At 44.2% G+C, this 24,363-nt stretch overlaps 1 protein-coding gene across 8 annotated transcripts in view; it reads right to left on the reverse strand.

Moving 5' to 3' along the window:
- Nucleotides 1-19,921, reverse strand: part of henmt1 (HEN methyltransferase 1) — a 45,084-nt gene extending 25,163 nt beyond the window's left edge. The window contains exons 1-6 of one of the 8 annotated variants that reach the window (XM_072255775.1): nucleotides 19,738-19,921; nucleotides 19,434-19,594; nucleotides 18,032-18,150; nucleotides 10,937-11,049; nucleotides 8,832-8,966; nucleotides 1,878-2,060 (exon numbers count right to left, since the gene is read on the reverse strand). In XM_072255775.1, coding sequence (XP_072111876.1) covers nucleotides 1,878-2,060; nucleotides 8,832-8,966; nucleotides 10,937-11,049; nucleotides 18,032-18,127 — 527 coding nt within the window. In that variant the 5' untranslated portion in view covers nucleotides 18,128-18,150; nucleotides 19,434-19,594; nucleotides 19,738-19,921. The other 7 variants (XM_072255776.1, XM_072255777.1, XM_072255770.1 and 4 more) reach the window with 7 other exon arrangements.
- Nucleotides 19,922-24,363: the final 4,442 nt, after the last annotated feature.

Below are 24,363 nucleotides of genomic sequence, written 5' to 3' on the forward strand. Positions count from 1 at the left end.
AGACACCCTGAGCCAATAGGCTGGTCCTGGACTTATTTCATAATTTACTGGCATAATTTACATATCACTATTTAAGGTTTTATTACTATTTATTATTTATGGTGCAACTGTAACAAAAACCAATTTCCCCTGGGATCAATAAAGTATGACTACGACTAAAAATAATGCTTGCTAGGCAACCTTCTTCATAAGAAACGAAATTCGTAAAGTGAAACACTTTGTAGTTATAGCAGAGACTAAGATACATGAGAGCAGGTTGACAAAATGAAGGCAACAAAAGCTGTGGGAGCATTCGCGCATGCACAACTGATCCGGCCCGCATGAAGTCGCATTTTGCCCAATCCGGCCCCTGACCTAAAATGAGTTTGACACCCGTGCTCTAGAGTTTTGGAGGTTGAGGAGAGATCTGGCAGAGATTTATAAAGTTCTGAGAGACACAGATAGGGTAGACAGTCGGAATAGAACTGTCAGATAGTAAAGGATGTACATTTAAGGTGAGAAGAGGAAATTTAGCAGAGAATATTTATTATAAATAAATATCTATTTATTTAACAGAGGATATCTATTTATTATAAATTATTATAAATTACTATGATTGCACATGGCACTTTTAGATGGAGACACAGAAACATAGAAAACTTACAGCACAATAAAGGCCCTCTGACCCACAAAGTTGTGCTGAACATATCCCTACCTTAGAAATTACTAGGCTTACCTATAGCCCTCTACTTTTCTAAGCTCCATGTACCTATCCAAAAGTCTCTTAAAAGACCCTATCGCATCCGCCTCCACCACCGTTGCCAGCAGCCCATTCCACGCACTCACCACTCTCTGAGTAAAAAAACTTACCCTTAACATCTCTCTGTACCTACTCCCCAGCACCTTAAACCTGTGTCCTCTTGTGGCAACCATTTCAGCCCTGGGAAAAAGCCTCTGACTATCCACACGATCAATGCCTCTCATCATCTGATACACCTCTATCAGGTCACCTCTCATCCTCTGTCATTCCAAGGAGAAAAGGCTGAGTTCACTCAACCTATTCTCATAAGGCATGCTCCCTAATCCAGGCAACATCCTTGTAAATCTCCTCTGCACCCTTTCCATGGCTTCCATATCCTTCCTGTAGCGAGGCAACCAGAACTGAGCACAGTGCTCCAAGTGGGGTCTAACCAGGGTCCTATATAGCTGCAGCATTACCTCTCGGCTCCTAAATTCAATTCCACGATTGATGAAGGCCAATACACCATACGCCTTCTTAACATAAAGATTCTTACTCCTCATGCATGTGAAGGATGTAAGAAATAAAGTCAATTCGAATATTGGAGAACAGAGGGATATGGACCACATGCAGAGAGAAAAGATTGAGTTTAATTTGGCATCATGTTTAGTGTAAACGTTGTGGGCAAGAGGGCCTGTCCTCTGCCATACCGTTTTATGTCTCCGGACAAGTATTTGAATCACCAAGGCATAGAAGGCTGTAAAACAGTTACTAGAGATATGTACTGAATGGTTGATACATATAGAATGGGCTGAAGGCCCTGTTCCTGTGCCCCAGGGATCACAGTTGCAAGATTAGAAAATGATCAATTAAAGCTGAGGTGTAAAAAAAATTCCTTTTCACAAAAGGTGGCAAATCTCTAGAATTCCTTAGTGCCGGGGATGGTAGAGGCTGGATCTCTGGGGGTAGTTAAAGAGGAAGATTTGGGGTTGTGAAACATGGAGGGGGGAGAGGGGGGGGAGGATCAGCCATGATCATAGTGAATGGTGAGGAAGGCTTAAGGGGCTGAGTGGCCTACTCTTGCACCCGTTTTCTTATGTAATGATTCTATGACTCTAGTTTTTAAATAGTTCCAAGCAGAACAGTCCTGTGTACTTACCAAGCCTGAAATTCCGATCTACTCCATTCAAACCTGTGGTCATGGTGCCTGAATTGGCCTAACCCTGGGATCAAGGGGTTGAAGTCAGCATTGGGAGTTGTTATTACTACCACTGCTGGGTTCATGTAACCAAACAATACTTCGGGAAACTTTGCCAGATCAGCTGTGTCCAAGTGCTCAATTCTGAATAAGGAATAAGAAACAGATTTTCATATAAAGACCAAAAAAAAGATAACATTTCAAGTTCAAGTTTATTGCCACAGGCTCATATACACAGTATATAAACGCCATAACTAGCTTTAAACAACAAACTGTACACAATAACACCAATGCAACGAGAGACAGAGAAAAATATATATAATCCAAGGTAGTACTGGGGTATTTCAGGTCAGTTTAAGAACCTGAGGGCAGTGCACTGTTGCACAGAAATACCCAAAAGAATATAACTCAATATAACTTTCTGATGGTCTATAAGGAAGACACCTTTTAAAGCAATGATTAAACTTGAGACAAGATGTAACATAGAACATAGAATAGTACAACACAGTACAGGCCCTTCGGCCCACAATGTTGTGCCGACCCTTAAACCCTGCATCCCATATAAGCCCCCACCTTAAATTCCTCCATATACCTGTCTAATAGTCTCTTAAACTTCACTACTGTATCTGCCTCCACCACTGACTCAGGCAGTGCATTCCACGCACCAACCACTCTCTGAGTAAAAAACCTTCCTCTAATATCCCCCTTGAACTTCCCACCCCTTACCTTAAGGCCATGTCCTCTTGTATTGAGCAGTGATGCCCTGGGGAAGAGGTGCTGGCTATCCACTCTATCTATTCCTCTTATTATCTTGTACACCTCTATCATGTCTCCTCTCATCCTCCTCCTCTCCAAAGAGTAAAGCCCTAGCTCCCTTAATCTCTGATCATAATGCATACTCTCTAAACCAGGCAACATCCCGGTAACCTCCTCTGTACCCTTTCCAATGCTTCTACATCCTTCCAATAGTGCGGCGACCAGAACTGGACACAGTACTCCAAGTGTGGCCTAACCAGAGTTTTATGGAGCTGCATCATTACATCGCGACTCTTAAACTCTATCCCTCAACTTATGAAAGCTAACACCCCTTAAGCTCTCTTAACTACCCTATCCACCTATGAGGCAACTTTCAGGGAACTGTGGACAAGTACCCCCAGATCCCTCTGCTCCTCCACACTACTAAGTATCCTGCCATTTACTTTGTACTCTGCCTTGGAGTTTGTCCTTCCAAAGTATACCACCTCACACATCTCCGGGTTGAACTCCATCTGCCACTTCTCAGCCCACTTCTGCATCCTATCAATGTCTCTGCAATCTTTGACAATCCTCTACACTATCTATAACACCACCAACCTTTGTGTCATTTGCAAACTTGCCAACCCATCCTTCTGCCCCCACATCCAGGTCGTTAATAAAAATCATGAAAAGTAGAGGTCCCAGAACAGATCGTTGTGGGACACCACTAGTCACAATCCTCCAATCTGAATGTACTCCCTCCACCATGACCCTCTGCCTTCTGCAGGCAAGCTAATTCTGAATCCACCTGGCCAAACTTCCCTGGATCCCATGCCTTCTGACTCTCTGAATAAGCCTACCGTGTGGAACCTTGTCAAATGCCTTACTAAAATCCATATAGACCACATCCACTGCACTACACTCATCTATATGCCTGGTCACCTCCTCAAAGAACTCTATCAGGCTTGTTAGACACAATCTGCCCTTTACAAAGCCATGCTGACTGTCCCTGATCAGACCATGGTTCTCTAAATGCCCAGAGATCCTATCTCTAAGAATCTTTTCCAACAGCTTTCCCACCACAGATGTAAGGCTCGCTGGTCTATAATTACCCGGACTATCCCTACTACCTTTTTTGAACAAGGGGACAACATTCGCCTCCCTCCAATCCTCCGGTACCATTCCCGTAGACAACGAGGACATAAAGATCCTAACCAGAGGCTCAGCAATCTCTTCCCTCACCTCATGGAGCAGCCTGGGAATATTCCGTCAGGCCGGGGACTTATCCATCCTAATGTATTTTAACACCTCCTCTCCCTTAATATCAACATGCTCCAGAACATCAACCTCACTCATATTGTCCTCACCATCATCAAGTTCCCTCTCATTGGTGAATATCGAAGAGAAGTATTCGTTGAGGACCTCGCTCACTTCCACAGCCTCTAGGCACATCTTCCCACCTTTATCTCTAATCGGTCCTACCTTCACTCCTGTCATCCTTTTTTTCTTCACATAATTGAAGAATGCCTTGGGGTTTTCCTTTACCCTACTCGCCAAGGCCTTCTCATGCCTCCTTCTTGCTCTTCTCAGCCCCTTCTTAAGCTCCTTTCTTGCTTCCTTATATTCCTCAATAGACCTGTCTGATCCCTGTTTCCTAAACCTCATGTATGCTGCCTTCTTCCACCTGACTAGATTTTCCACCTCACTTGTCACCCATGGTTCCTTCACCCTACCATTTTTATCTTCCTCACCGGGACAAATTTATCCCTAACATCCTGCAAGAGATCTCTGAACATCGACCACATGTCCATAGTACATTTCCCTGCAAAAACATCATCCCAATTCACACCCGCAAGTTCTAGCCTTATAGCCTCATAATTTGTCCTTCCCCAATTAAAAATTTTCCTGTCCTCTCTGATTCTATCCTTTTCTATGATAATGCTAAAGGCCACAGACAGACAGATGAAAATGGAAAATACTGGAAATATTTCGTAGCCAGCAAGGAACTCCACTGAACTCTTTCACAGTTCTGATAATAGTTGTCAAACTTGAAGTGTTCAATATTAATTGCTTGAAATTTTGAAGCAAATCACTCCTTAAACTTCTGAATTCCAAGGATACACAGAGTTTGCATAATCTCTCCCTGCAAGTTTATCCTTAGAATCTATACATTGTTTGGTAAAAGGTAACACTCAACAGGTCAGGCAGCACCTGCAGAGGGGGAAACAGTTGATAATTCAGGTTGAAGGTCATTTGTCAAAACTGGAGGCAAAACAAGACAACAAGAATGTAGAACATAGAACGGGGTCCCCAACCTTTTTTGCACCGCGGATCGGTTTAATATTGACAATATTGCGGACCGGCCAACCGTTGGGGGGGTTAATCACGACTGGAATATAGGTGATAAGTCAACTAAGTCACTTATAAGTGGCTAATACACTCAATTTCGTTTCTAAAAGGGCTTATCTAACAAATTTAATATTAAACACACAGCACATATTTTCCTCGTATGAACATATAAAATCATTGCAACACACCAATATCGCTGAATCAGTGGGAGCCCTGGGCTTGTTTCCCTGCAACAAGACGGTCCCATTGAGGGGTGATGGGAGACAGCGATACTCGAAGAGGGTTCCTTGTGTCCAGTCTATTCCGCAATTTAGTTTTCGTTGCATTCATTGCAGAAAAGCCCGCTTCGCAGAAATATGATGTTGGAAATGGAAGCAACATTTTCAGTGCTTTCGTGGCTATCTCAGGATATTTAGCCTTGACTTTGATCCAGAATGCCGGCAGAGATGTTATGTCAAACATACTTTTCAGCCCGCCGTCATTTGCAAGCTCGAGGAGTTGATCTCCTTCCCGCGCGGACATGGATGACGCGTGGGTAATGACCTCGTGTGCGTTCAAATTCCAACAGTAGGCATGACAGGGAATGAGGAAAGGTGCAGCTGACTCATATCGTTTCATATCGCCAAATCATATCGTTTCCTCACAGCCCGGTGGTTGGGGACCACTGACATAGAACACAGAAATCTACAGCACATTACAGGCCCTTCGGCCCACAATGTTGTGCCGACCATGTAACCTACTCTAGAGACTACCTACAATTTCCCTACTGCATAGCCCTCTATTTTTCTAAGTTCCATGTACCTATCTAAGAGTCTCTTAAAAAACCCTATTGTACTCTGCCTCTACCATCTTTGCTGGCAGTGCATTCCACACACCAACCACTCTGTGTGAAAACTTACCTCTGACGTCCCTCTTGTATCTACATCCAAGCAACTTAGAACTATGCCCCCCCCCCCCATGTTAGCCACTTCAGCCCTGGGAAAGAGCCTTTGGCTATCCACACGATCGATGCTTCTCATCATCTTATACACCCAGGTCATCTCTCATCCTCCATTGCTCCAAGGAGAAAAGGCCAAGTTCACTCAACTTATTCTCATAAGACATGCTCTTCAGTCTAGGCAACATCCTTGTAAATCTCTTCTGCACTCTCCCTACAGTATCCAAACATGTTGTTTCAACATATAGTACACATATATTGCACAATAGGTGGGGAATATCTGATAGGGTTAGATCAGGTTTAGCATGGGGTAAATTGTAGGGGAAAATGTCTTCACTATCATCTCAATATTCAAGAAAGCTAAGATAATGTATCTTAATGTGGCTCTACAATCTATCATCATGAAGTCCTTCAAGACATTGGTCATGGCACGCATCAACTCCAGCTTTCCAGACAATCTCAACCCACTGCAATTTGCCTACTGCCAAAACAGGTCTATGGCAGATGCCATCTCCCTGTTCCTACACTCACCTCTGGAGCATCTGGACAGTAAAGACACTTACATCAGATTATTTTTATGGAACACAATTCTGCTTTCTATACTATTATTCTAAGCAAACTCAACACTCTTCCATCGGGCAGATAATACAAAAAAAATCACATACCACCAACTTTTAACCCAGAGTTATCAAACTCTTGAACCGACTACTTGTATGATTTGATGGACTCTTGGCCTCACAATCTACCTCGCTACGATCTTGCACTTCATTGTTTACCTGCACTGCACTCTTTTACCCTACGATACTTGTTGAATAACTCGCATTTCAAAATAAAATTGAAGAAAAAATTCCAATGGCAATGAATGCAAAACACAGGAAGGTAGACACTGAGTGCCGAACTTTCCAAGACACTTGGACACTAGATAACTTCTTCATTGAGCAAGCTGGGAAACCAGTTTGTCTCACTTGCCTAGAAAATGTTGCTGTGAAGAAGGTGGCAAATATCAGGAGACATTACGAGACCCGCCATAATGGAAATTTTAACAAGTTTACTGGGCAAGCAAGGAAAGATGAAGTTGAGTGAATGAAGGCTAGTTTTGGAAAACAAACGTCATTTTTTGCCAAGAAAAGCAGTGAAAATGAAGGAAATACCCGTGCCAGCTACGAAGTCTCAAAATGTATTGCAGAAAAGATGAAGCCTTTTACAAATGGAGAGTCTGTCAAAGAATGTTTACTGGCAGTGGTGGATATTGTTTGTCTTGAAAAGAAATCTTTATTTGCATCTATCAGCTTGACTTCTATAGAAAATATATTCATCCAAGTGGGAAGTATCCTAACTTAGTGCACCATGCAGAAAAGATGGCATCATCGTTTGGTAGCACTTAGCTGTGTCAGCAATTATTTTAAAAAATGAAGCACACCAAGAACCATTTGAGAACAAGATTGACTGATGCCCATCTGGATAATGTCTTGCTCTTGGCATCAACAAGTCTGACACCCAATATTGAGAAGCTTTCAAGCAACAAACAGCATTAAGTTTCATATTGATTTATCGACTGTTCGCATTAAAATTTTCTTTTTTTATTATACTTAATTTACCACCATTCAATGTATAATGTTCATACATTTTATGTTTAAAGATTCTTTGTGTACTTTTAATAGATTCAAAACATGCCTTAATTGAAATAAGATGCAATTAAACTGAGTTCTTTGATTAGTAATTGGCATCCTTGGTTAAGAACAAATGATTTCCTAGCATGTGTTACTCATTAATTTGAGGCAAAACATAACTAGATGTATTTAAATGGATAATTCCCATACTTCAAGTTTTTTATGGCATTTATCTGACCCACTGTCTGCTCATTAATACGCAATCCGGCCCACAGAGGCCAAAAAGGTTGCCAACCCCTGTGCTAAAGTGACAATAACAGAATAACTGAGAGGTAGAATTAAAAGTCTAAGAACATGGCAGCACCACTAGTGGTATGAAGGAGGTGACTGGTATGTCACCAAAGACGCTCTCAAATTTCTACAAATGTACCATGGAGAGCATTTTAACTGGCTGCATCACCATTTGGTATGGCGGAGGAGGGGTCTACTGCACAGGATCAAAACAAGCTGCATAGCATTGTAAACTGTGTCAGCTCCATCGTGGGCAAAGGCCTCAGTGGTATCCAGGACATCTTCATAGAGCAATGCTTCACAAAGACAGCGTCCATCATCAAGGATCCCCACCACCCAGGTCATGCTGGACTCACTGCTGGAGAATTAAGCAGCACACTATTCCCAAATAAACGAAGGGAATCCTGGCTCTTTTCTCAATGAATTTTTGTTCTTTAAGAGTTGTCTGAAATAACTGGCTGCCCTGATTAACCGATGGACCAATTAACTGAAATTTACTGAATTTCTGCCCGAGTTCGTTCAAGTGCATGCGAAACAGCTTGAGTTTCATTGCTTCTCTAGCTTTGCCACTGGTGTTAAAATTGGTAGAAGTTCAATATAGTCCAGTAAGGTTTTCCTCCATTACAGCTAAGTTCCAGGGATCGGTTTCACCATAGCTACAGCACAAAATGGATTGCAGTAGAATGGCCATTCATGTTTTGATCCTTGGCGCCAAACTGTTACATACGCACAAGGTAAGAACAACAACAGAGCAGTACAATTAACCGTTTTTACTGAGTCATGTTAGTAACAGTACAGGCTGTGCAACTTGTAGTGTGGAAGATACGAATTGGGCCTGCCACAACAAGAAGACATACACTTGAAAGCCCACATTCAGAAGAGAGTGCCTCCTGCACGTAGGAGGCCCCAAACAATTCACCATGTGAGCAATCAGCCGAATACACACTCACCACATTCTCGCAATCAATCTGTTACAGTAAAGTAAGTACTTACAATTCAATGCAGGAGACAAAGTCACAATCCAGCATGCAAGGATCCTTCACAGCAACAGACCCCTGGTACAGTCTCACCGTTAGTGGAGAGGACTGGGGGTGGAGGTAAGCATAGGGCAAGGGCGAGAGACGATACCTGGTAGAAGTGAAAACCTCATTTCAGTATCTGCACTGGTGCTAAAATAGCAAAGTTCAAATGGAAAAGCCCATGGTAACAAATATTTATTGAAAAACTCAGTTAACCTTTAGGAATTCCCTGTACTTATATCCACTTCCCAATCTCATTTCCATGTTGTTTGTGCCCAAAGTTCCAACAGTCCCCATCTTGAATAAGCTCAACGTTGGACCAAGACAGAGAATTCCACCAATACTTTACAATCAATTCTAAATAGCCTACTCTCCAAATCGAGGCTGTTATGGACTCACCAGCCATCAGGGACATCTCCCTTATACCTGATTTCCACAGTTCTGTTAGAATTTTCTGCTTTTCAATGAGATCCCATTTTATTATTCGATACTCCATGAAGATATGTCCAACCAGTCCAATCTATACACAGGTCCCACCTGGTAAATTCCTCATCCTGTATGGCAAGAACTTACTTCCTCAGATAAGGTCAGACAGCCAGTGCACACCTGACCTACTTTCCCATCCACCCACAGACACAAACCAACTCCTCCTCCCATATACCACAGACATCTCTGCCCCCCTACATCCTATGCACAATCGATCCCATCACCATACTCATCAGTGGTTAGGTTAGGGTTAGGGTTAAAACTGTGTTGACAGGGGTTGCAGGGGTAGGATAGCCCAAAGGGCCTGTTGCACGCTGCCATGCTAAATATGTTAACGAGATGCTATAAATTGCCCCTAGCATGTAGATTAGTGGTAGAATCTGAGGTGTGTGATCAGATTAAGAAGAGTAAAATACAATCAGTGTCAGATTAGTGTAATGGTTGACAACCAGCATGGGATTGGTGAACCAAACCCACCATCTCCACACTGTGACAATCTAATTAGCAGAGACTTTGCACAGATCGTCAGTGGTAAGAGTGGTCTCCCTCACCTCTGCCCCTCAACACAGGTGCCCCTCAGGGCTGGGTACTAAGCCTTCTCCTTTATTCACTGTATACCCACGACTGTGTTGCCACCCACAGCTCCAATCTGCTAATTAAATTTGCTGACAGTACTACACTGATTGGCCTAATCTCAAATAATAATAAAGCAGCCTACAGAGAAGAAGTCATCACCCTGACACAGTGGTGTCAAGAAAACAACCTCTCCCTCAATGTCGCAAAAACAAAGGAGCTAGCTGTGGACTACAGGAGGAATGGAGACAGGCTAGTCCCTACTGACGTCAATGGATCTGGAGTTGAGAGCGTGAGCAGCTTTTAAGTTCCCTGGCATAAACATCACCGAGGATCTCATGTGGTCTGTACATATCGGCTGTGTGATGAAAAAGGCACAACAGCGCCTCTTACACCTCAAACGGTTGAAGAAGTTTGATATGGGCTCCCAAATCCTAAGAACTTTCAACAGGGGCACAATTGAGAGCATCCTGACTGGCTGCATCACTGCCAGGTACTTCCCTCAATTGCAGGTCTCTACAGACAGTAGTGCGGACAGCCCAGCACATCTGCAGATGTGAACTTCCCACTATTCAGGACATTTACAAAGACAGGTGTTTAAAAAGGGCCGTAGGATCATTGGGGACCCGAGTCACTCCAACCGCAAACTGTTCCAGCTGCTACCATCCGGTAAACAGTACCACAGCACAAAAGCCAAGACCAACAGGCTCCTGGACACCTTCTTCCACCAGGCCATCAGACTGCTTAATTCATGCTGATGCAACTGTATTTCCATGTTATATTGACTATCCTGTTGTACGTAATATTTATTATGAATTGCACATTTAGACGGAGACGTAATGTAAAGATTTTTACTCCTCGTGTATATGAAGGGTGTAAGTAATAAAGTCAATTGAATTCACTGGTGGAAACATCTCTCAACATCTACTCTGCCACGTCTCCTAGGATCCTACAGCTTCAATATATGTGCCGCATCTCTGGACAAGGAACTATGAAGAGCATTTATTGAAAATAAATTACATGTTTTCCTTCAGAAGTTCCAAGTCCATGTCTACTCCAACAAGATCTTCAATGCAACGGCAGAACCTTAAGCGGGACAGCAGTGTGCACTGCGCACAGCCCAAATCTGCCACCTGCAAAGAGGAAAGAGCAGTATCATTAATCAATTTAAAGATGAGAAACCCTCATATTACTTCACCCAACAATCCCAGAGGACAGAAGTAATCCTTTTGATTTCTGTTTGCTGCATTACTGATACAAGTGTATGCTTTTGTTACAAATGCTGTAAATTCTTCTGAGAGTCTCACTGCTGCAAGAGTAGCTGCTGACGACCACAGGACAACAAATAGAGCCACTGCTGCAGAGACCCAGGTTCAATCCTGGCCTCGGGCATTGTCTGTGTGGAGTCTGTGACCACGTGGGTTCCTACAGCTGCTCCAGTTCCCTCCCACATTCATAGGTGTGGGGATAGGTAGGCTAATTTGCTGCTGTATATTGCCCTTGTGTGTAGGTGAATGCTGGAATCGGGGGAGAAGTGTTGGGAATGTGTGGAGAGTGAAGTGAGATTAATGTTTAGATTGGTTAATCATCAGTTTGGGGACAGTGGGCAGAAGGGCCCGTTTCCAGGCTGTATCTCCCTATAGAGACTCTCCCACCAGCGGAAACGCCTCAACGCCTATCCTGTCACACGCCTTAACGATCGCAGTTTCAAGCCCATCTGATTGGTCTCTCAACACTAAAATATTCCATCACAACAACATCCCCTGCAACCTCTGCAGCAGACATGCTGAATGAAGAGATTTTTAAAAAAACAGTATAAACTGGAAATCTGAATTAATGTCTCCCCTACAGTGTGGAGACCAAAAAAAAATCACACAATACTGCAACTGTGACTCAACCAATGTTTTATAAAGTTGTACCATAGCCCTCCTGTGCTTATACTCCATCCCCCAGCTACCACAGTCAGTAAGCTAGACTTGTACATCAAGGCACATTCATTCACTTTTGGTGTCGATGCTGCTCAAAGTCAAACTGTGGCCAATCATAAAGGAAAGAATGGATAAATAGTAACTAATCAAACACTCAACAAAGTAGGCTAAAATGGGGTTGAAATTGGAAATTTGGCAAGGAGGATTGACCGTCATAGGAAAGACACTATGGATTTAGACCATTTGAACAGTAGAGTAGAGGAACAATCTCTTCAGCCCATCATATCAGTGCCAATCACGATACTAATTTAAACTGGACATCCTGGATTTCCTCCCACAATCCAAGCTTTACTGCTTAGTAGCTTAGCAGGTCATTGTAAATTGTCCTGTGATTAGGCTAGGGTTAAATAGATGGGTTACTGGACAGTGTGGCTCATTGGGCCAGAAGGCATTCCACAATATATCTCTAAATAAATAAACGTGCCAAAACCTGGCTTATACCCCTCCATTCCCCACTTGTTCACGTCTGTCTAAGGGCTCCTAGACATTAGTACGGTATCTGTTTCCACCATGTCCCCTCACAATGCAACCCAGGCAACTACCACTCACTGTGTTTAAAAAAAAACTTCCCCCCTATATCTCCCATAAACCTTCCCCATCACCTTAAACCTATGCCCTCAGTATTAGACATTTCTAACCGAGGGAAAAGCTCTGACAATCTACCCTATCTATGCATCTCATATTTTAGAAAAGGTTCCCTCAATGAGGAACTTGTCATACATATTAGAAAGATTGTTGGCTACCTGTGCTCACAAATACCATTTAAAAGCTTATGAGACTATCAGAGCTATTCTCTTTATTCCTCTCATTGTCCTCCCCCACTTTCTCCGTGACCTAAACTATCTTCTCTTTCTTAATTCTAACAAGGGTCTTTAACCTGAAACAGTAACAGTTTTCTTCCCACAGATGTCTGACCTACTGAGTGTTTCTAGCATTTAATTCAGAGTCCAGATAACTGCTGGAGTCAGTTATCAAGGATGTGATAACAGCACATTTGGAAAGTGGTGAAATGATCGGACAAAGTCAGCATGGATTTGTGAAAGGAAAATCATGTCTGACGAATCTCATAGAATTTTTTGAGGATGTAACTAGTAGAGTGGATAAGGGAGAACCAGTGGATGTGGTATATTTGGATTTTCAGAAGGCTTTTAACAAGGTCCCACACAGGAGATTAGTGTGCAAACTTAAAGCACACGGTATTGGGGGTAAGGTATTGGTGTGGGTGGAGAGTTGGTTAGCAGACAGGAAGCAAAGAGTGGGAATAAACGGGACCTTTTCAGAATGGCAGGCGGTGACTAGTGGGGTACCGCAAGGCTCAGTGCTGGGACCCCAGTTGTTTACAAGATATATTAATGACTTGGATGAGGGAATTAAATGCAGCATCTTCAAGTTTGCGGATGACACGAAGCTGGGTGGCAGTGTTAGCTGTGAGGAGGATGCTAAGGGGATGCAGGGTGACTTGGATAGGTTGGGTGAGTGGGCAAATTCATGGCAGATGCAATTTAATGTGGATAAATGTGAAGTTATCCACTTTGGTGGCAAAAATAGGAAAACAGATTATTATCTGAATGGTGGCCGATTAGGAAAAGGGGAGGTGCAACGTGACCTGGGTGTCATTATACACCAGTCATTGAAAGTGGGCATGCAGGTACAGCAGGCAGTGAAAAAGGCGAATGGTATGCTGGCATTTATAGCGAGAGGATTTGAGTACAGGAGCAGGGAGGTACTACTGCAGTTGTACAAGGCCTTGGTGAGACCACACCTGGAGTATTGTGTGCAGTTTTGGTCCCCTAATCTGAGGAAAGACATCCTTGCCATAGAGGGAGTACAGAGAAGGTTCACCAGATTGATTCCTGGGATGGCAGGACTTTCATATGAAGAAAGAATGGATGAACTGGGCTTGTACTCGTTGGAATTTAGAAGATTGAGGGGGGATCTGATTGAAACGTATAAGATCCTAAAGGGATTGGACAGGCTAGATGCAGGAAGATTGTTCCCGATGTTGGGGAAGTCCAGAATGAGGGGTCACAATTTGAGGATAGAGGGGAAGCCTTTTAGGACTGAGATTAGGAAAAACTTCTTCACACAGAGAGTGGTGAATCTGTGGAATTCTCTGCCACAGGAAACAGTTGAGGCCAGTTCATTGGCTATATTTAAGAGGGAGTTAGATATGGCCCTTGTGGCTACGGGGGTCAGGGGGTATGGAGGGAAGGCTGGGACGGTGTTCTGAGTTGGATGATCAGCCATGATCTTAATAAATGGCGATGCAGGCTCGAAGGGCCGAATGGCCTACTCCTGCACCTATTTTCTATGTTTCTATTTCCAGTTTATACAGTTTTTTTAAAATCTTTTCATTCAGCATACTACAAGCATGCTCCACACCTCAAAGTTGCTGGTGAACGCGGCAGGCCAGGCAGCATCTCTAAGAAGTGTACCCAGCGGACCGTACCTCTTCCTAGAGATGCTGCCTGGCCTGCTGCGTTCACCAGTGACTGTACCTCTTCCTAGAGATGCTGCCTGGCCTGCTGCGTTCACCAGTGACTGTACCTCTTCCTAGAGATGCTGCCTGGCCTGCTGCGTTCACCAGCGACTGTACCTCTTCCTAGAGATGCTGCCTGGCCTGCTGCGTTCACCAGCGACTGTACCTCTTCCTAGAGATGCTGCCTGGCCTGCTGCGTTCACCAGTGACTGTACCTCTTCCTAGAGATGCTGCCTGGCCTGCTGCGTTCACCAGTGACTGTACCTCTTCCTAGAGATGCTGCCTGGCCTGCTGCGTTCACCAGCAACTTTGATGTGTGTTGCTTGAATTTCCAGCATCTGCAGAATTCCTGTTGGTTACAAGCATGCTCCTGCTACTTACAATATGCGTCAATGATTTGGATGAGGGAACTGTGAAATATTTTGAAGGTTACAGACAATCGAAAACATGTGGCATTTTGAGGAAGATTCAGTGAGACCAAGATGGCTTGGACAGATTGAGCAAGTATATAAAAACAAGTACACAGTGAATAGATGTGAGCATATCCAATTCAGAAGGGAAAACAAAGAGATGTATTATTTGCAGTGTTAGATCAGCGTTGATGTGCTAGAAGACTTGTGTGTCATTGTATACCAACTACTGAAAACAAACAAGCAGATCCAGTGAGCAGTTAACAAGGAGCAGTAACACACGAAAGCCGCATCCATCATTAAGGACGCCCATCATCCAAGTCAGGTTTGCTTCTCGCTGTTGCCATCAAGGAGATACAGAAGCCTTAGGTTCCTCACCACCAGGTTTAGGAACGGTTATTATCTTTCAACAATCAAGCTCCCGAACCAGCATGGACAACTCCACTCATCAACTCTAAACTGATTCCACAACTAATGGACTCACTTTCAAGGACTCTCCAACTCGTGTTCTCAGAATTGTTTATTATTTTTTGTATTTACATAGTTTGTCTTCTTTTGCACAATGGTTGTTTGTCAGTCTTTGTGCGTAGTTTTTCATTGATTCTATTCTATTTCTTTGTCCTGTGAATGTCTGCAACAAAATGAATCTCCAGGTAGTATATAGTAATATATACATACTTTGACAATAAATTTACTTTGAACTTTGAGAAGATAAGTAGAACATTGGGCTTCACTCAAGAAAACTCGAGTTCAGGAGCCAGGATGTTTTGTTACAATAACAGAGAGCTTTGTTGAAACAATGCATGAAATACTTTAACACATGAAGGGCAATGGATAGCTGTGGGCTTGTACTTGATAGAGTTCAGAAGGATGGGAACATCTCATTGAAACCTACTGGATGCTGAAAGGCCTGGATTGAATGGATGTGGAAAGGATGTTTCCATTAATAGGAGAGTCTGGGACCCAAGGGTACTGCCTCAGAATAGAGACGTCCCTTTAAAACTGCGATGAGCAGCAAATTCTTCAGCTAGAGGATGATGGTTCTGTGGAATTCTTTTCCACAGAGGGCTGTGGAGGCCAAGTCATTAGGTGTATTTAAGGCAGATGTCAGAGACTCTTGATGAGAAGGGAGGGTAAAGGGTTATGAGGTGAAAGCGGGAGAATGGGACTGAGGGGGGAAAAAAAACGCCATAATTGAATGGTGGAGCAGATGTGATGGACTGAATGGCCTAATTCTGCTCCTATGTCTCCTGATCTTATGGTCTACTTTTGTATCAGCATATTGATCTGACCCAAACTCTTCCACATTATTCAATGTCACTTCCATTGCAGTAACAACCTACCTGTTCCTTCAAAACCAGTGTGTTAGAGATCGTCTTTATGCACTAAAGGTATGATTGGGTCCACTAGGGCTGTATCTACTAGAGTTTGGACAAACAAGAGGGATCTCACTGAAATTTCAGAAGCTCTGGCAGGGCTGGACAGATTGGACATAGGAAAGATGTTTCACCTAGCTGAGAGTCTATAATGAGGGGACACCAGCTTGGCCAAGAGGGCAAGAGATTTAGGTCTTAGGTGAGAAGATTTGAGAGCTATTAAGGCAGCCAGTGAATAGATTCAAAGTCACAGATTGATTTTCCAGTTTAAGAAAAGGCATTCAGGAGTAGAGACCACACAAATATGGTCACTCTGCTCTTCCTCACAACACAGAAGGGTTTTCAGTCCATCAAATCTATACAACAATAGAGTAATCTCATCCTGCTAATATTTCCAGTAACCTATTGTCTTCCCCTCATTCCCATTAGCCCCATCCCCAACCACAATATTCTACCACTCGCCTACACACTGGGGTCAATGTACAGTGGTCAGTTAATCTACCAAGCTGTACGACATTGGGATGTGGGAGAAAACTGGAGCACCTGGGGGGAAACCTATGCACCTGTAGGGAGACCGTGCAAGGGAGCCAGCTGGATTTGAACTCGGGAGCCTTCGTTCTAAAGTCTGGCGCTGATGCCACTACGCCACCAGCCGGTACCTGCAGGGAGAACAGACAAACTCCACAAAGCAAGCGCCAGAGGTCAGGATTGAAGCCAGCTCTCTGAAGCTGTGAAGTAGCAGCTCCATCGGTGGTGGCACCTTGCCACTCAAGATGATTGCATTCTTGCTTCTGTTTTGGGTTAAATGATCAGTGTTAAACAATAGAGAAAGGTTGATGGTTGAATGGCCTCTTCTTGCTTCTACTTTCCATGTCTCTACCTGGAGATGGTTGAGTTTGTCAGAGTATCACAGTGAACAACCACAGTGTCATTTGTACACAGTGAACACTGTAGCCACCCTGTTCTACTGGAGGAGGGAGGGAGCATTTAACGTGGTGGATGGGATATCACTCAAGAGGCTGCTTTGTCCTGGATGGTGTCAAGCTGATTGAGATTTGTTGAACTTGCACTCATCCAGGCAGGTGCAGAGTGTTCCATCACACTCTTGACCTGGAGATGGAGGAAGAGTTTTGGGGCGTCAGGAGGTGAGTTACTCTCTCCAAGATCCCCAGCCTCTGAGCTGCTCCTGTAGCCACAGGATTTACTTGGATGGTCTAGTTCATATTCTGGTCAATGGTGACTCCTAAGATGTTGACGGCAATATCACTGAATTTCAGATGTTAGATTTAACAATTTTGCAGATTATTTAATGTTACTTACTACTTATTAGCCAATGTCTGCAGACATTAGCCTCTGGAGTAACAATATGAGACCATAAGATATAGGAGCAGAATTAGGCCATTTGGCCCATCGCTTCTGCTCCACCATTTATCACGGCTGATCCAATTTTCCTCAGCCCCAATCTCCTGCCTTCTCCCATATCCCTTCATGCCCCAACCAATCAAGAATCTATCATCCTCTGCCTTAAATATAAATAAAAGACTTTGCCTCCACTGCTGCCTGTGGCGAAGAATATCTGCCAGAAGGAGTTCCTCTAGAAGGCTGTTGCTCACGTCTGAATGCTTGTGTCTTGCTTCATGCAGGCAGGGCTGCTTCACTTGCTGAGGGGTTGTTCTCATGTGAATATCCTTTGTTCCAACCGAATAAGTTCAGTGCCATGGCAATTCTGGACTTCATAAAGTCTAGCCTGTTATAGCTAGCAACTTGCAGTTTGCAAATAGGGAGAAATACTAATTCGCAATTGTTGAAATGAATTGTTTCTTTTGACTAATATACAGAATAAACTCGTATTTTCTCCTCACCTTCTGGGCTTTACATTTCTCCACTAATTCAACAACCATCTGGTATCGCTGTTTGTAAAGTGGTGGAGAAAAAGTTAAAATCTTCACCTCTTCCATTTGCTTCAGCAGCTGTCACCAACCTGCTCAAACACAAGATCCACAAGTCTCTGTTAATAAACTACTGCATACGGAGCAGCTGATTTTTCCCCACATACCCATTCTGCTCCCAGATTCTGCTACTGGCTGAAACACCAGGCATCATTTTACAGCGACCAATTAACCTAACAACCCACGCGTCTTTGGGATGTGGGGGGAACCGGGTGCCCGAGTAAAACACGCGTGGTGACAGGGAGAACGTGCTAACACTACACAGATGGCGCCCGGAGTTCGGGAGGGTTAAACCTGGGTGAGGAAAAGTGTCGCCCATTACGTTATAAAACAACATCGTGGAGTAGACTCGCATTGTACTAACTCTGCTCCTGGCTTACGGTTGGAGGAAGGCCCCAGGCGGACCGGGACCGCGACTAGGGCTGGGCGGGAGGGCGGGAGCCGGGAGCCGAAGCGCAAACTGCGACACGGTACGGTACCAGGGCCCCGGCAGGTTAAAGGCGCACGGAGTCAGCAACCCGAGGCCTACGGCCACAGTTCACGAAGGGCCAGGGGCCGGGAGCGATAACGCCCTTAATCCAAATGCGGAGTGTCAAGAATCTTGGAACACCAACGTCACCGGGTGGTCCGGAGTCGCCCGCTGTTGTCAGAGGATTTAAATTTCGAAGGCCCGATGATCGTCAAACATCATTTCCGGTTCGGGCCCACGGAGCGGCGTCTGAGACGCTGGGGAAGGCGGCCGTTGATCCCATGTCCTCCCCCGTCACACACCCGCCTTGCCTTCAGTCGGTGTTCTCACACACCCCTTCCAGCTCAGCCCAAAATCCACTTGCACCTCCCCCCACCTGGTCCACCGTTCGCGGTGCTCCCGACGTGGCCTCTTCTACCTCCGCCATAGATTCGCAGGGATCTAACCCTCAGTCCGCTGCGGCCATCCTATGCTCCCTGTTGCAGGCCATTTCGATTCCCTTTCCCATCTCCACACTGACCTGTCCATCCTGAAGCCTTGCGCATTATCTTAGCAGTAAGAGAGACCAATGCAGACTGGAGAAGCAATGCCCCACATTCCACCTGGGTAATCTACAACTCAGTGCCATGAATATTGAGTTTCCCACCCATTTTTGTTGTCTCCCTTTCCTGGTCCATTCACATATCATCCACACACTTTACCCATTCCACCTGTCATTCACCTCCCCCTTAATGGCTTCCATTTTCATCTCCTTATCAGATTCCAACAGTTTTAGCCCACTGTGCCATTACTTCTTTAGTTATAGTGCATAGCAAACCTTACCCCAGAAAATAAGTAGCTTGGTACCTGTATATCGTTGATGTTGTGGGTCACTGTACACTCGACCAGGTGCTGCATGTCAATACATTGTTGCTGGTGCATTGCATCGTTACAGGAAGTCACACAGGCTCACCCCATTATTGTAGAATCAGATTTCCACTGCATCTTTATGAGACTTCCTAAAGGGACTGGGTAGGTGGGGAGAAGGGGACTGGTGTTGCAATGAGTTCCCCAAGTGGGATTTTCTGATTTTGAGGAGGTGGCCTCTGATCACCACTTACAACAAAATAGTTGTATATATTTGTATAATTTCACTGGCCTCTACACTCACCAATGATCGTGGCATCACCCCTGAGGACTCTTCTTCCCTCCAAGCACAGAACCAGCCATCATATCAGTTTCACTGTAACCGTGTGCAGAGACGACCTGGGGCTTGTTTCTTTTCCTGAAATAGATCCCACCTTAAGACTGGGGGAGCAAAGTAATCACACGGCAGTTAACATATCTGTCTCAGAACTCCACAGAAGCACATTCAGTCCTGTTCTTAGGCACCACACTGTATTGAGTTTGCAGGCTTTTGCTGTGGATGTTGTTTGGGTGCTCCAGTTTCCTTCATCATCAAGGTATGTGGGCTGGGTGAATTTGTTGCTTCTAATTACTCCTTGATGATTATGCAGTAAACAATCAAAGGGGAGTTGAGGAAAATGTGTGAAAGAGAATTGATTGCAGGGGCTTAGGAAACTGATGAAAGGGGATGTGACAGGTGGGATTGTTCTGCTGGGAATGGTCTGTCTTTGCTGAGGGTAGTTGCCAACTTAGCATCGCTGAATACCAAGACAGGTAACAGTTTTATAGACCATAAAACAGTACAGCATAGGAACTGGCCATCTGGCCCACAATGCTGTGCCAAACCAATTAAATTAGTAATCAAATGGCTACCTAAACTATTTTATTGTATATTGTATTCCCTCACCTTCATGTGCCTATCTAAACGTTGGCTGGTCAGTCATTACCTTTAGCAGCATATTGTCTCTTTACATTTGACTCAGACACAACAGCTCACATTTGGCCTTGTTAAACTCTATCTGCCATTTCTCTGCCCATATGTACAACTGATCTATATCCAGCTGTATTTCTTGCCAGTCTTCTACGCTCTCCACAACATCACCAATCTTCCTATCATCTTCAAACTTACTAACCCACCCATCTACGTTTTCTTCCAGATCATTTATATACATCACAAATAGCAGAGGTCCCAGTACAGATCTCTGCAGAACACGAATTACATTCCAGCTCGAACAAGTCTCTTCAACCACTACCCTCTGTCTTCTATGAGCAAGCTAGTTCCGAATCCAAACACCACAGATCCCATTCTGGATGAGCCTCTCTTAAGGGACCTTATCAAATCCATATAGTCAACATCCACAGCTCTACTTTCCTCAATCACCTTGTCAAAAACATCAAATTAGTAAGACATGATGTTTCCCACACAAAGCCATACTGGCTCTCCCTAATTAGGCCATGGGTCTCCAAATCCTCAAATTCTATCCTTAAGAATTCTCTCCAGCAACTTCCCTATCACTGACGTGAGATGCAATGGTCTAGTTTCCAGAATTATCCCTACTTCCCTTCTTGATTATGAAATATTAGCTACACGCTTGTGGCTAGAGAGGACATGATACTTGGTCGAGGTCCCAGCGATCTCATTTCTTGCCTCTCTCAATATCCTGGGGTGTATCCCATCAGGCCCTGGGGACCTATCCACCTTAATGCTCTATAAGAGACCCAAATCTACCTTCTCCTTTACCTCAAAATAGCATATGAATACACTCAGCCCCTGATCTCCCTATCCTCCACGTCCTTCACCTTTGTAAATATTGAATAATCATTAAGAACCTCCCCACATCCTTCGCATCCAAGCGAATGCTCCCCCCCCCCCTTTATCCTTGTTATCCTCTTGCTCATGATGCATGTATAAAATGCCTTGGGATTCTCTTCAATCCTACTTGCCAAGGCTTTTTGTGGCCCTTCTTGGCTTTCCTAATTCCCCTCGAGTTCTTTTCTGGTTTATTTATAATCCTCAAGGATGCTGTTTCATTCTGGCTTCCTAAGCTTAACATACTTTTTTGACTACATCCATCACTTATCTTGACATCTTAACTTACCTTGCCATCTTTCTCCTTCCTTCTGACTGGAACATTCCTGTACTGTGTGCAGTAGGTCTTTAAACACCTTCCACATGTCAGATGTGGACTTGCCCATATACAGCTGTTCTGATGAACTCTCCCTAGTTCCTGCTTAAATGCTCTTATAATTTGCCATGATGCAATTTAATACTCTCCCATAAGGTCCATACTTATCCCTATCTGTTGCTAACAGTGATTGCACTCTTCCTATTTTTGAGTTCTACCCATATAGACTCAGATGGGTCCTCCATATTGTCCTGAGTGCATCTGTGATACTGTCTCTGATTAGTGAGGCCACTCCCATCCCATTCTCTACCTTCCTAAAACATCACGACCCTGGGACATTAAGCACCCATTCCTGTCTCTCTCTCAACCAAATGTCTGCAATGGCTACAATATCATAGTTCCATATTGATAATATTCCTAGGATTAAAATGCACACTTCAAACTATCCATCCCATCATATCTATCACTTTGCTCCTGCCAGTTTTTACTGCCCCCTCCACCCCTCCACTTTCTGACCTGCTGCTGATTCCCATCCTCCTGCCAAACTAATTTAAACCTTCCTGAGTAGCACTAGCAAACCTCCCAGCCAGGATATTAGTTCCCCTCCAGTTCAGGTGCAACCCATCTCTCCTGTACAGGTCACCCCTGCTCCAGAAGAGGTTTCAATGATCCAAAAACCTGAAACCTTGTCTTCTGGTACCACTTCCTCAGCCATTCCTATTGCTGCCCTGACTAGCATGTGGCACCAGGAGTAACCCAGAGATTACTACCTTGGAGATACTGCTCTTTAGCACCTTTCCTAACTTCCTATGCTCTCTGTGTAGGACCTCTTTTCATTTCTACCCATGACATTAGTGCCAATGTGCACCATGGCCTCTGGGTGCTTTCCCTCCCCCGAGAATATTCTGCAGTCACTCTGAGACATCCTAGCAACGCACCATCCTGGCGTCCAGCCACAGAATCTCCCACCCACGCCCCTATAATCTCCTGTCACTGCTGCTCTACTGGACTGGCTGGCTGCTCCTGCTGTGTCAACCCCCCCCCCCCCCCAACCCCAAGCCCAGCAGTATCCAAAGAGGTATACTTGTTGCTGAGGGGAATGAGCGAAATCCTGCATTGACTGCTTACTCCCCTTACCTCTCCCAGTGGTCACTCAGGAGACCTCATCTCTTCTGTACCAGATCCCCAGAGCTGTAAATTCCTTGCCCCTTGCTTACAAACATTTATCCACCTCAAATATATTTAAGATCCGGCCTCCAGCACCCTTGTTGTCAGAATTTCCAGATATTCACTCCCCTCTGCAGGAAGTTGTTCCTTCACCACCCTCAGTCCCTTTGTGCTGTAATTGTGTCCCCTCATTGGAGACTCTCCCACTGGTAAAAAAAAATTGCAACATCAATTGTCAAACCCTCTTGAGATCTTACCTGTTTCAATAAGGTCAGCCCTCATTCTTCTAAACACAAAGGAATACAGACTCAGATAGAGTATCCTTTCTTGTTAAGACTTAAGACAGACTTCATTCCAAGACGGGACATAATCAACACAGATGGCATACAAAACTTTATAATTAGTGAATCCTGAGAAGGATGGGGAGGATTCATTCAGCCCAAGACAGGCGTGGACACAAGGCCAATGAAATGTATTGTGGAAACTGACGAACCACATTTCAATGGTGAGGGACAAAGAACATTGGAGTCAGGGTGAGGTCAGGGGACAGTTCTCAATGGAACCAGGGGCAAAGACATTTGGCGTGCTTGAGCTCATTGAAAGTGACTTGGCAAATTGCAAAAATGTTACCAATGGCACACAGGACTGACTTTATAAGAGGCAGAGTGGACAAGAGCAAGGAAGTCATTATAATCCTTTATATAGCACTGGCTCAGCCACAACGGGCCATTTCTGGGAAAGAAGATGTTAGGGAGGGTATAGAGAGGTTTACTGGAATGATGTAGGAGGCAAGAGGCATTAGTTCTGTCAATGGACTGGAAAGGCTGGGGCTGTTATAGAACAGCACAGTACAGGCACTTTAGTCCAAGATGTTGTGCCAACCTTTTAACCTATTCCAAGATCAAACTAACCCTTCCCTCCTACATAGTCCTCTATTTTTCTATCATCCATGTGCCTATCCAGGAGTTTATTAAGTGTCCCTAATTTATCTGCCTCTACCATCACCCCTGGCATGTCCCACCTACCCACCACTCTTTGTAGAAAAACGTCCCTCTGACATCCCTCCTATACTTTCCTCTAATCAATTTTAAAATTATGCCCCCTGGTATTAGCCATTTCGGTCCTGAGAAAAAGTCTCTGGCTATCCACTCGATCTGTACCTCTTATCCTGTACACCTCTATCAAGTCATCTCTCATCCTCCCTCACTCCTAAGAAAAAAGCCCCAGCTCACTCAACCTATCTTTATGAATGTGCCCAGACAGCAAGCTGGCATCTCCTCTGAACTCTATTAACCTTTCACATACTACCAATAATGAAGTGACAAGAACTGAACACAGTATTCCAAAGAACTCTGGTCCAATCAGTTTTATCAAGCTGCAACATTACCTCCCAGCTCTTGAGCTTAATCCCTCAACCAATGAAGGCCAATACACCATACATCTTCTTCGCAACCCTATCAATTTGCGTGACAAATTTGAGATCTATGGATGTGTATCCCAAGATCCCCGTTCCTCCACACTGCCAAGAATCCTGTCATTAACCCTGTATACTTTAAAAATTTGACATCCCAAAATAAATTGACTTCACACCTTTATCC

This window comes from Mobula birostris, chromosome 4 (genome assembly GCF_030028105.1).
Source record: "Mobula birostris isolate sMobBir1 chromosome 4, sMobBir1.hap1, whole genome shotgun sequence".
Taxonomy (NCBI): domain Eukaryota; kingdom Metazoa; phylum Chordata; class Chondrichthyes; order Myliobatiformes; family Myliobatidae; genus Mobula; species Mobula birostris.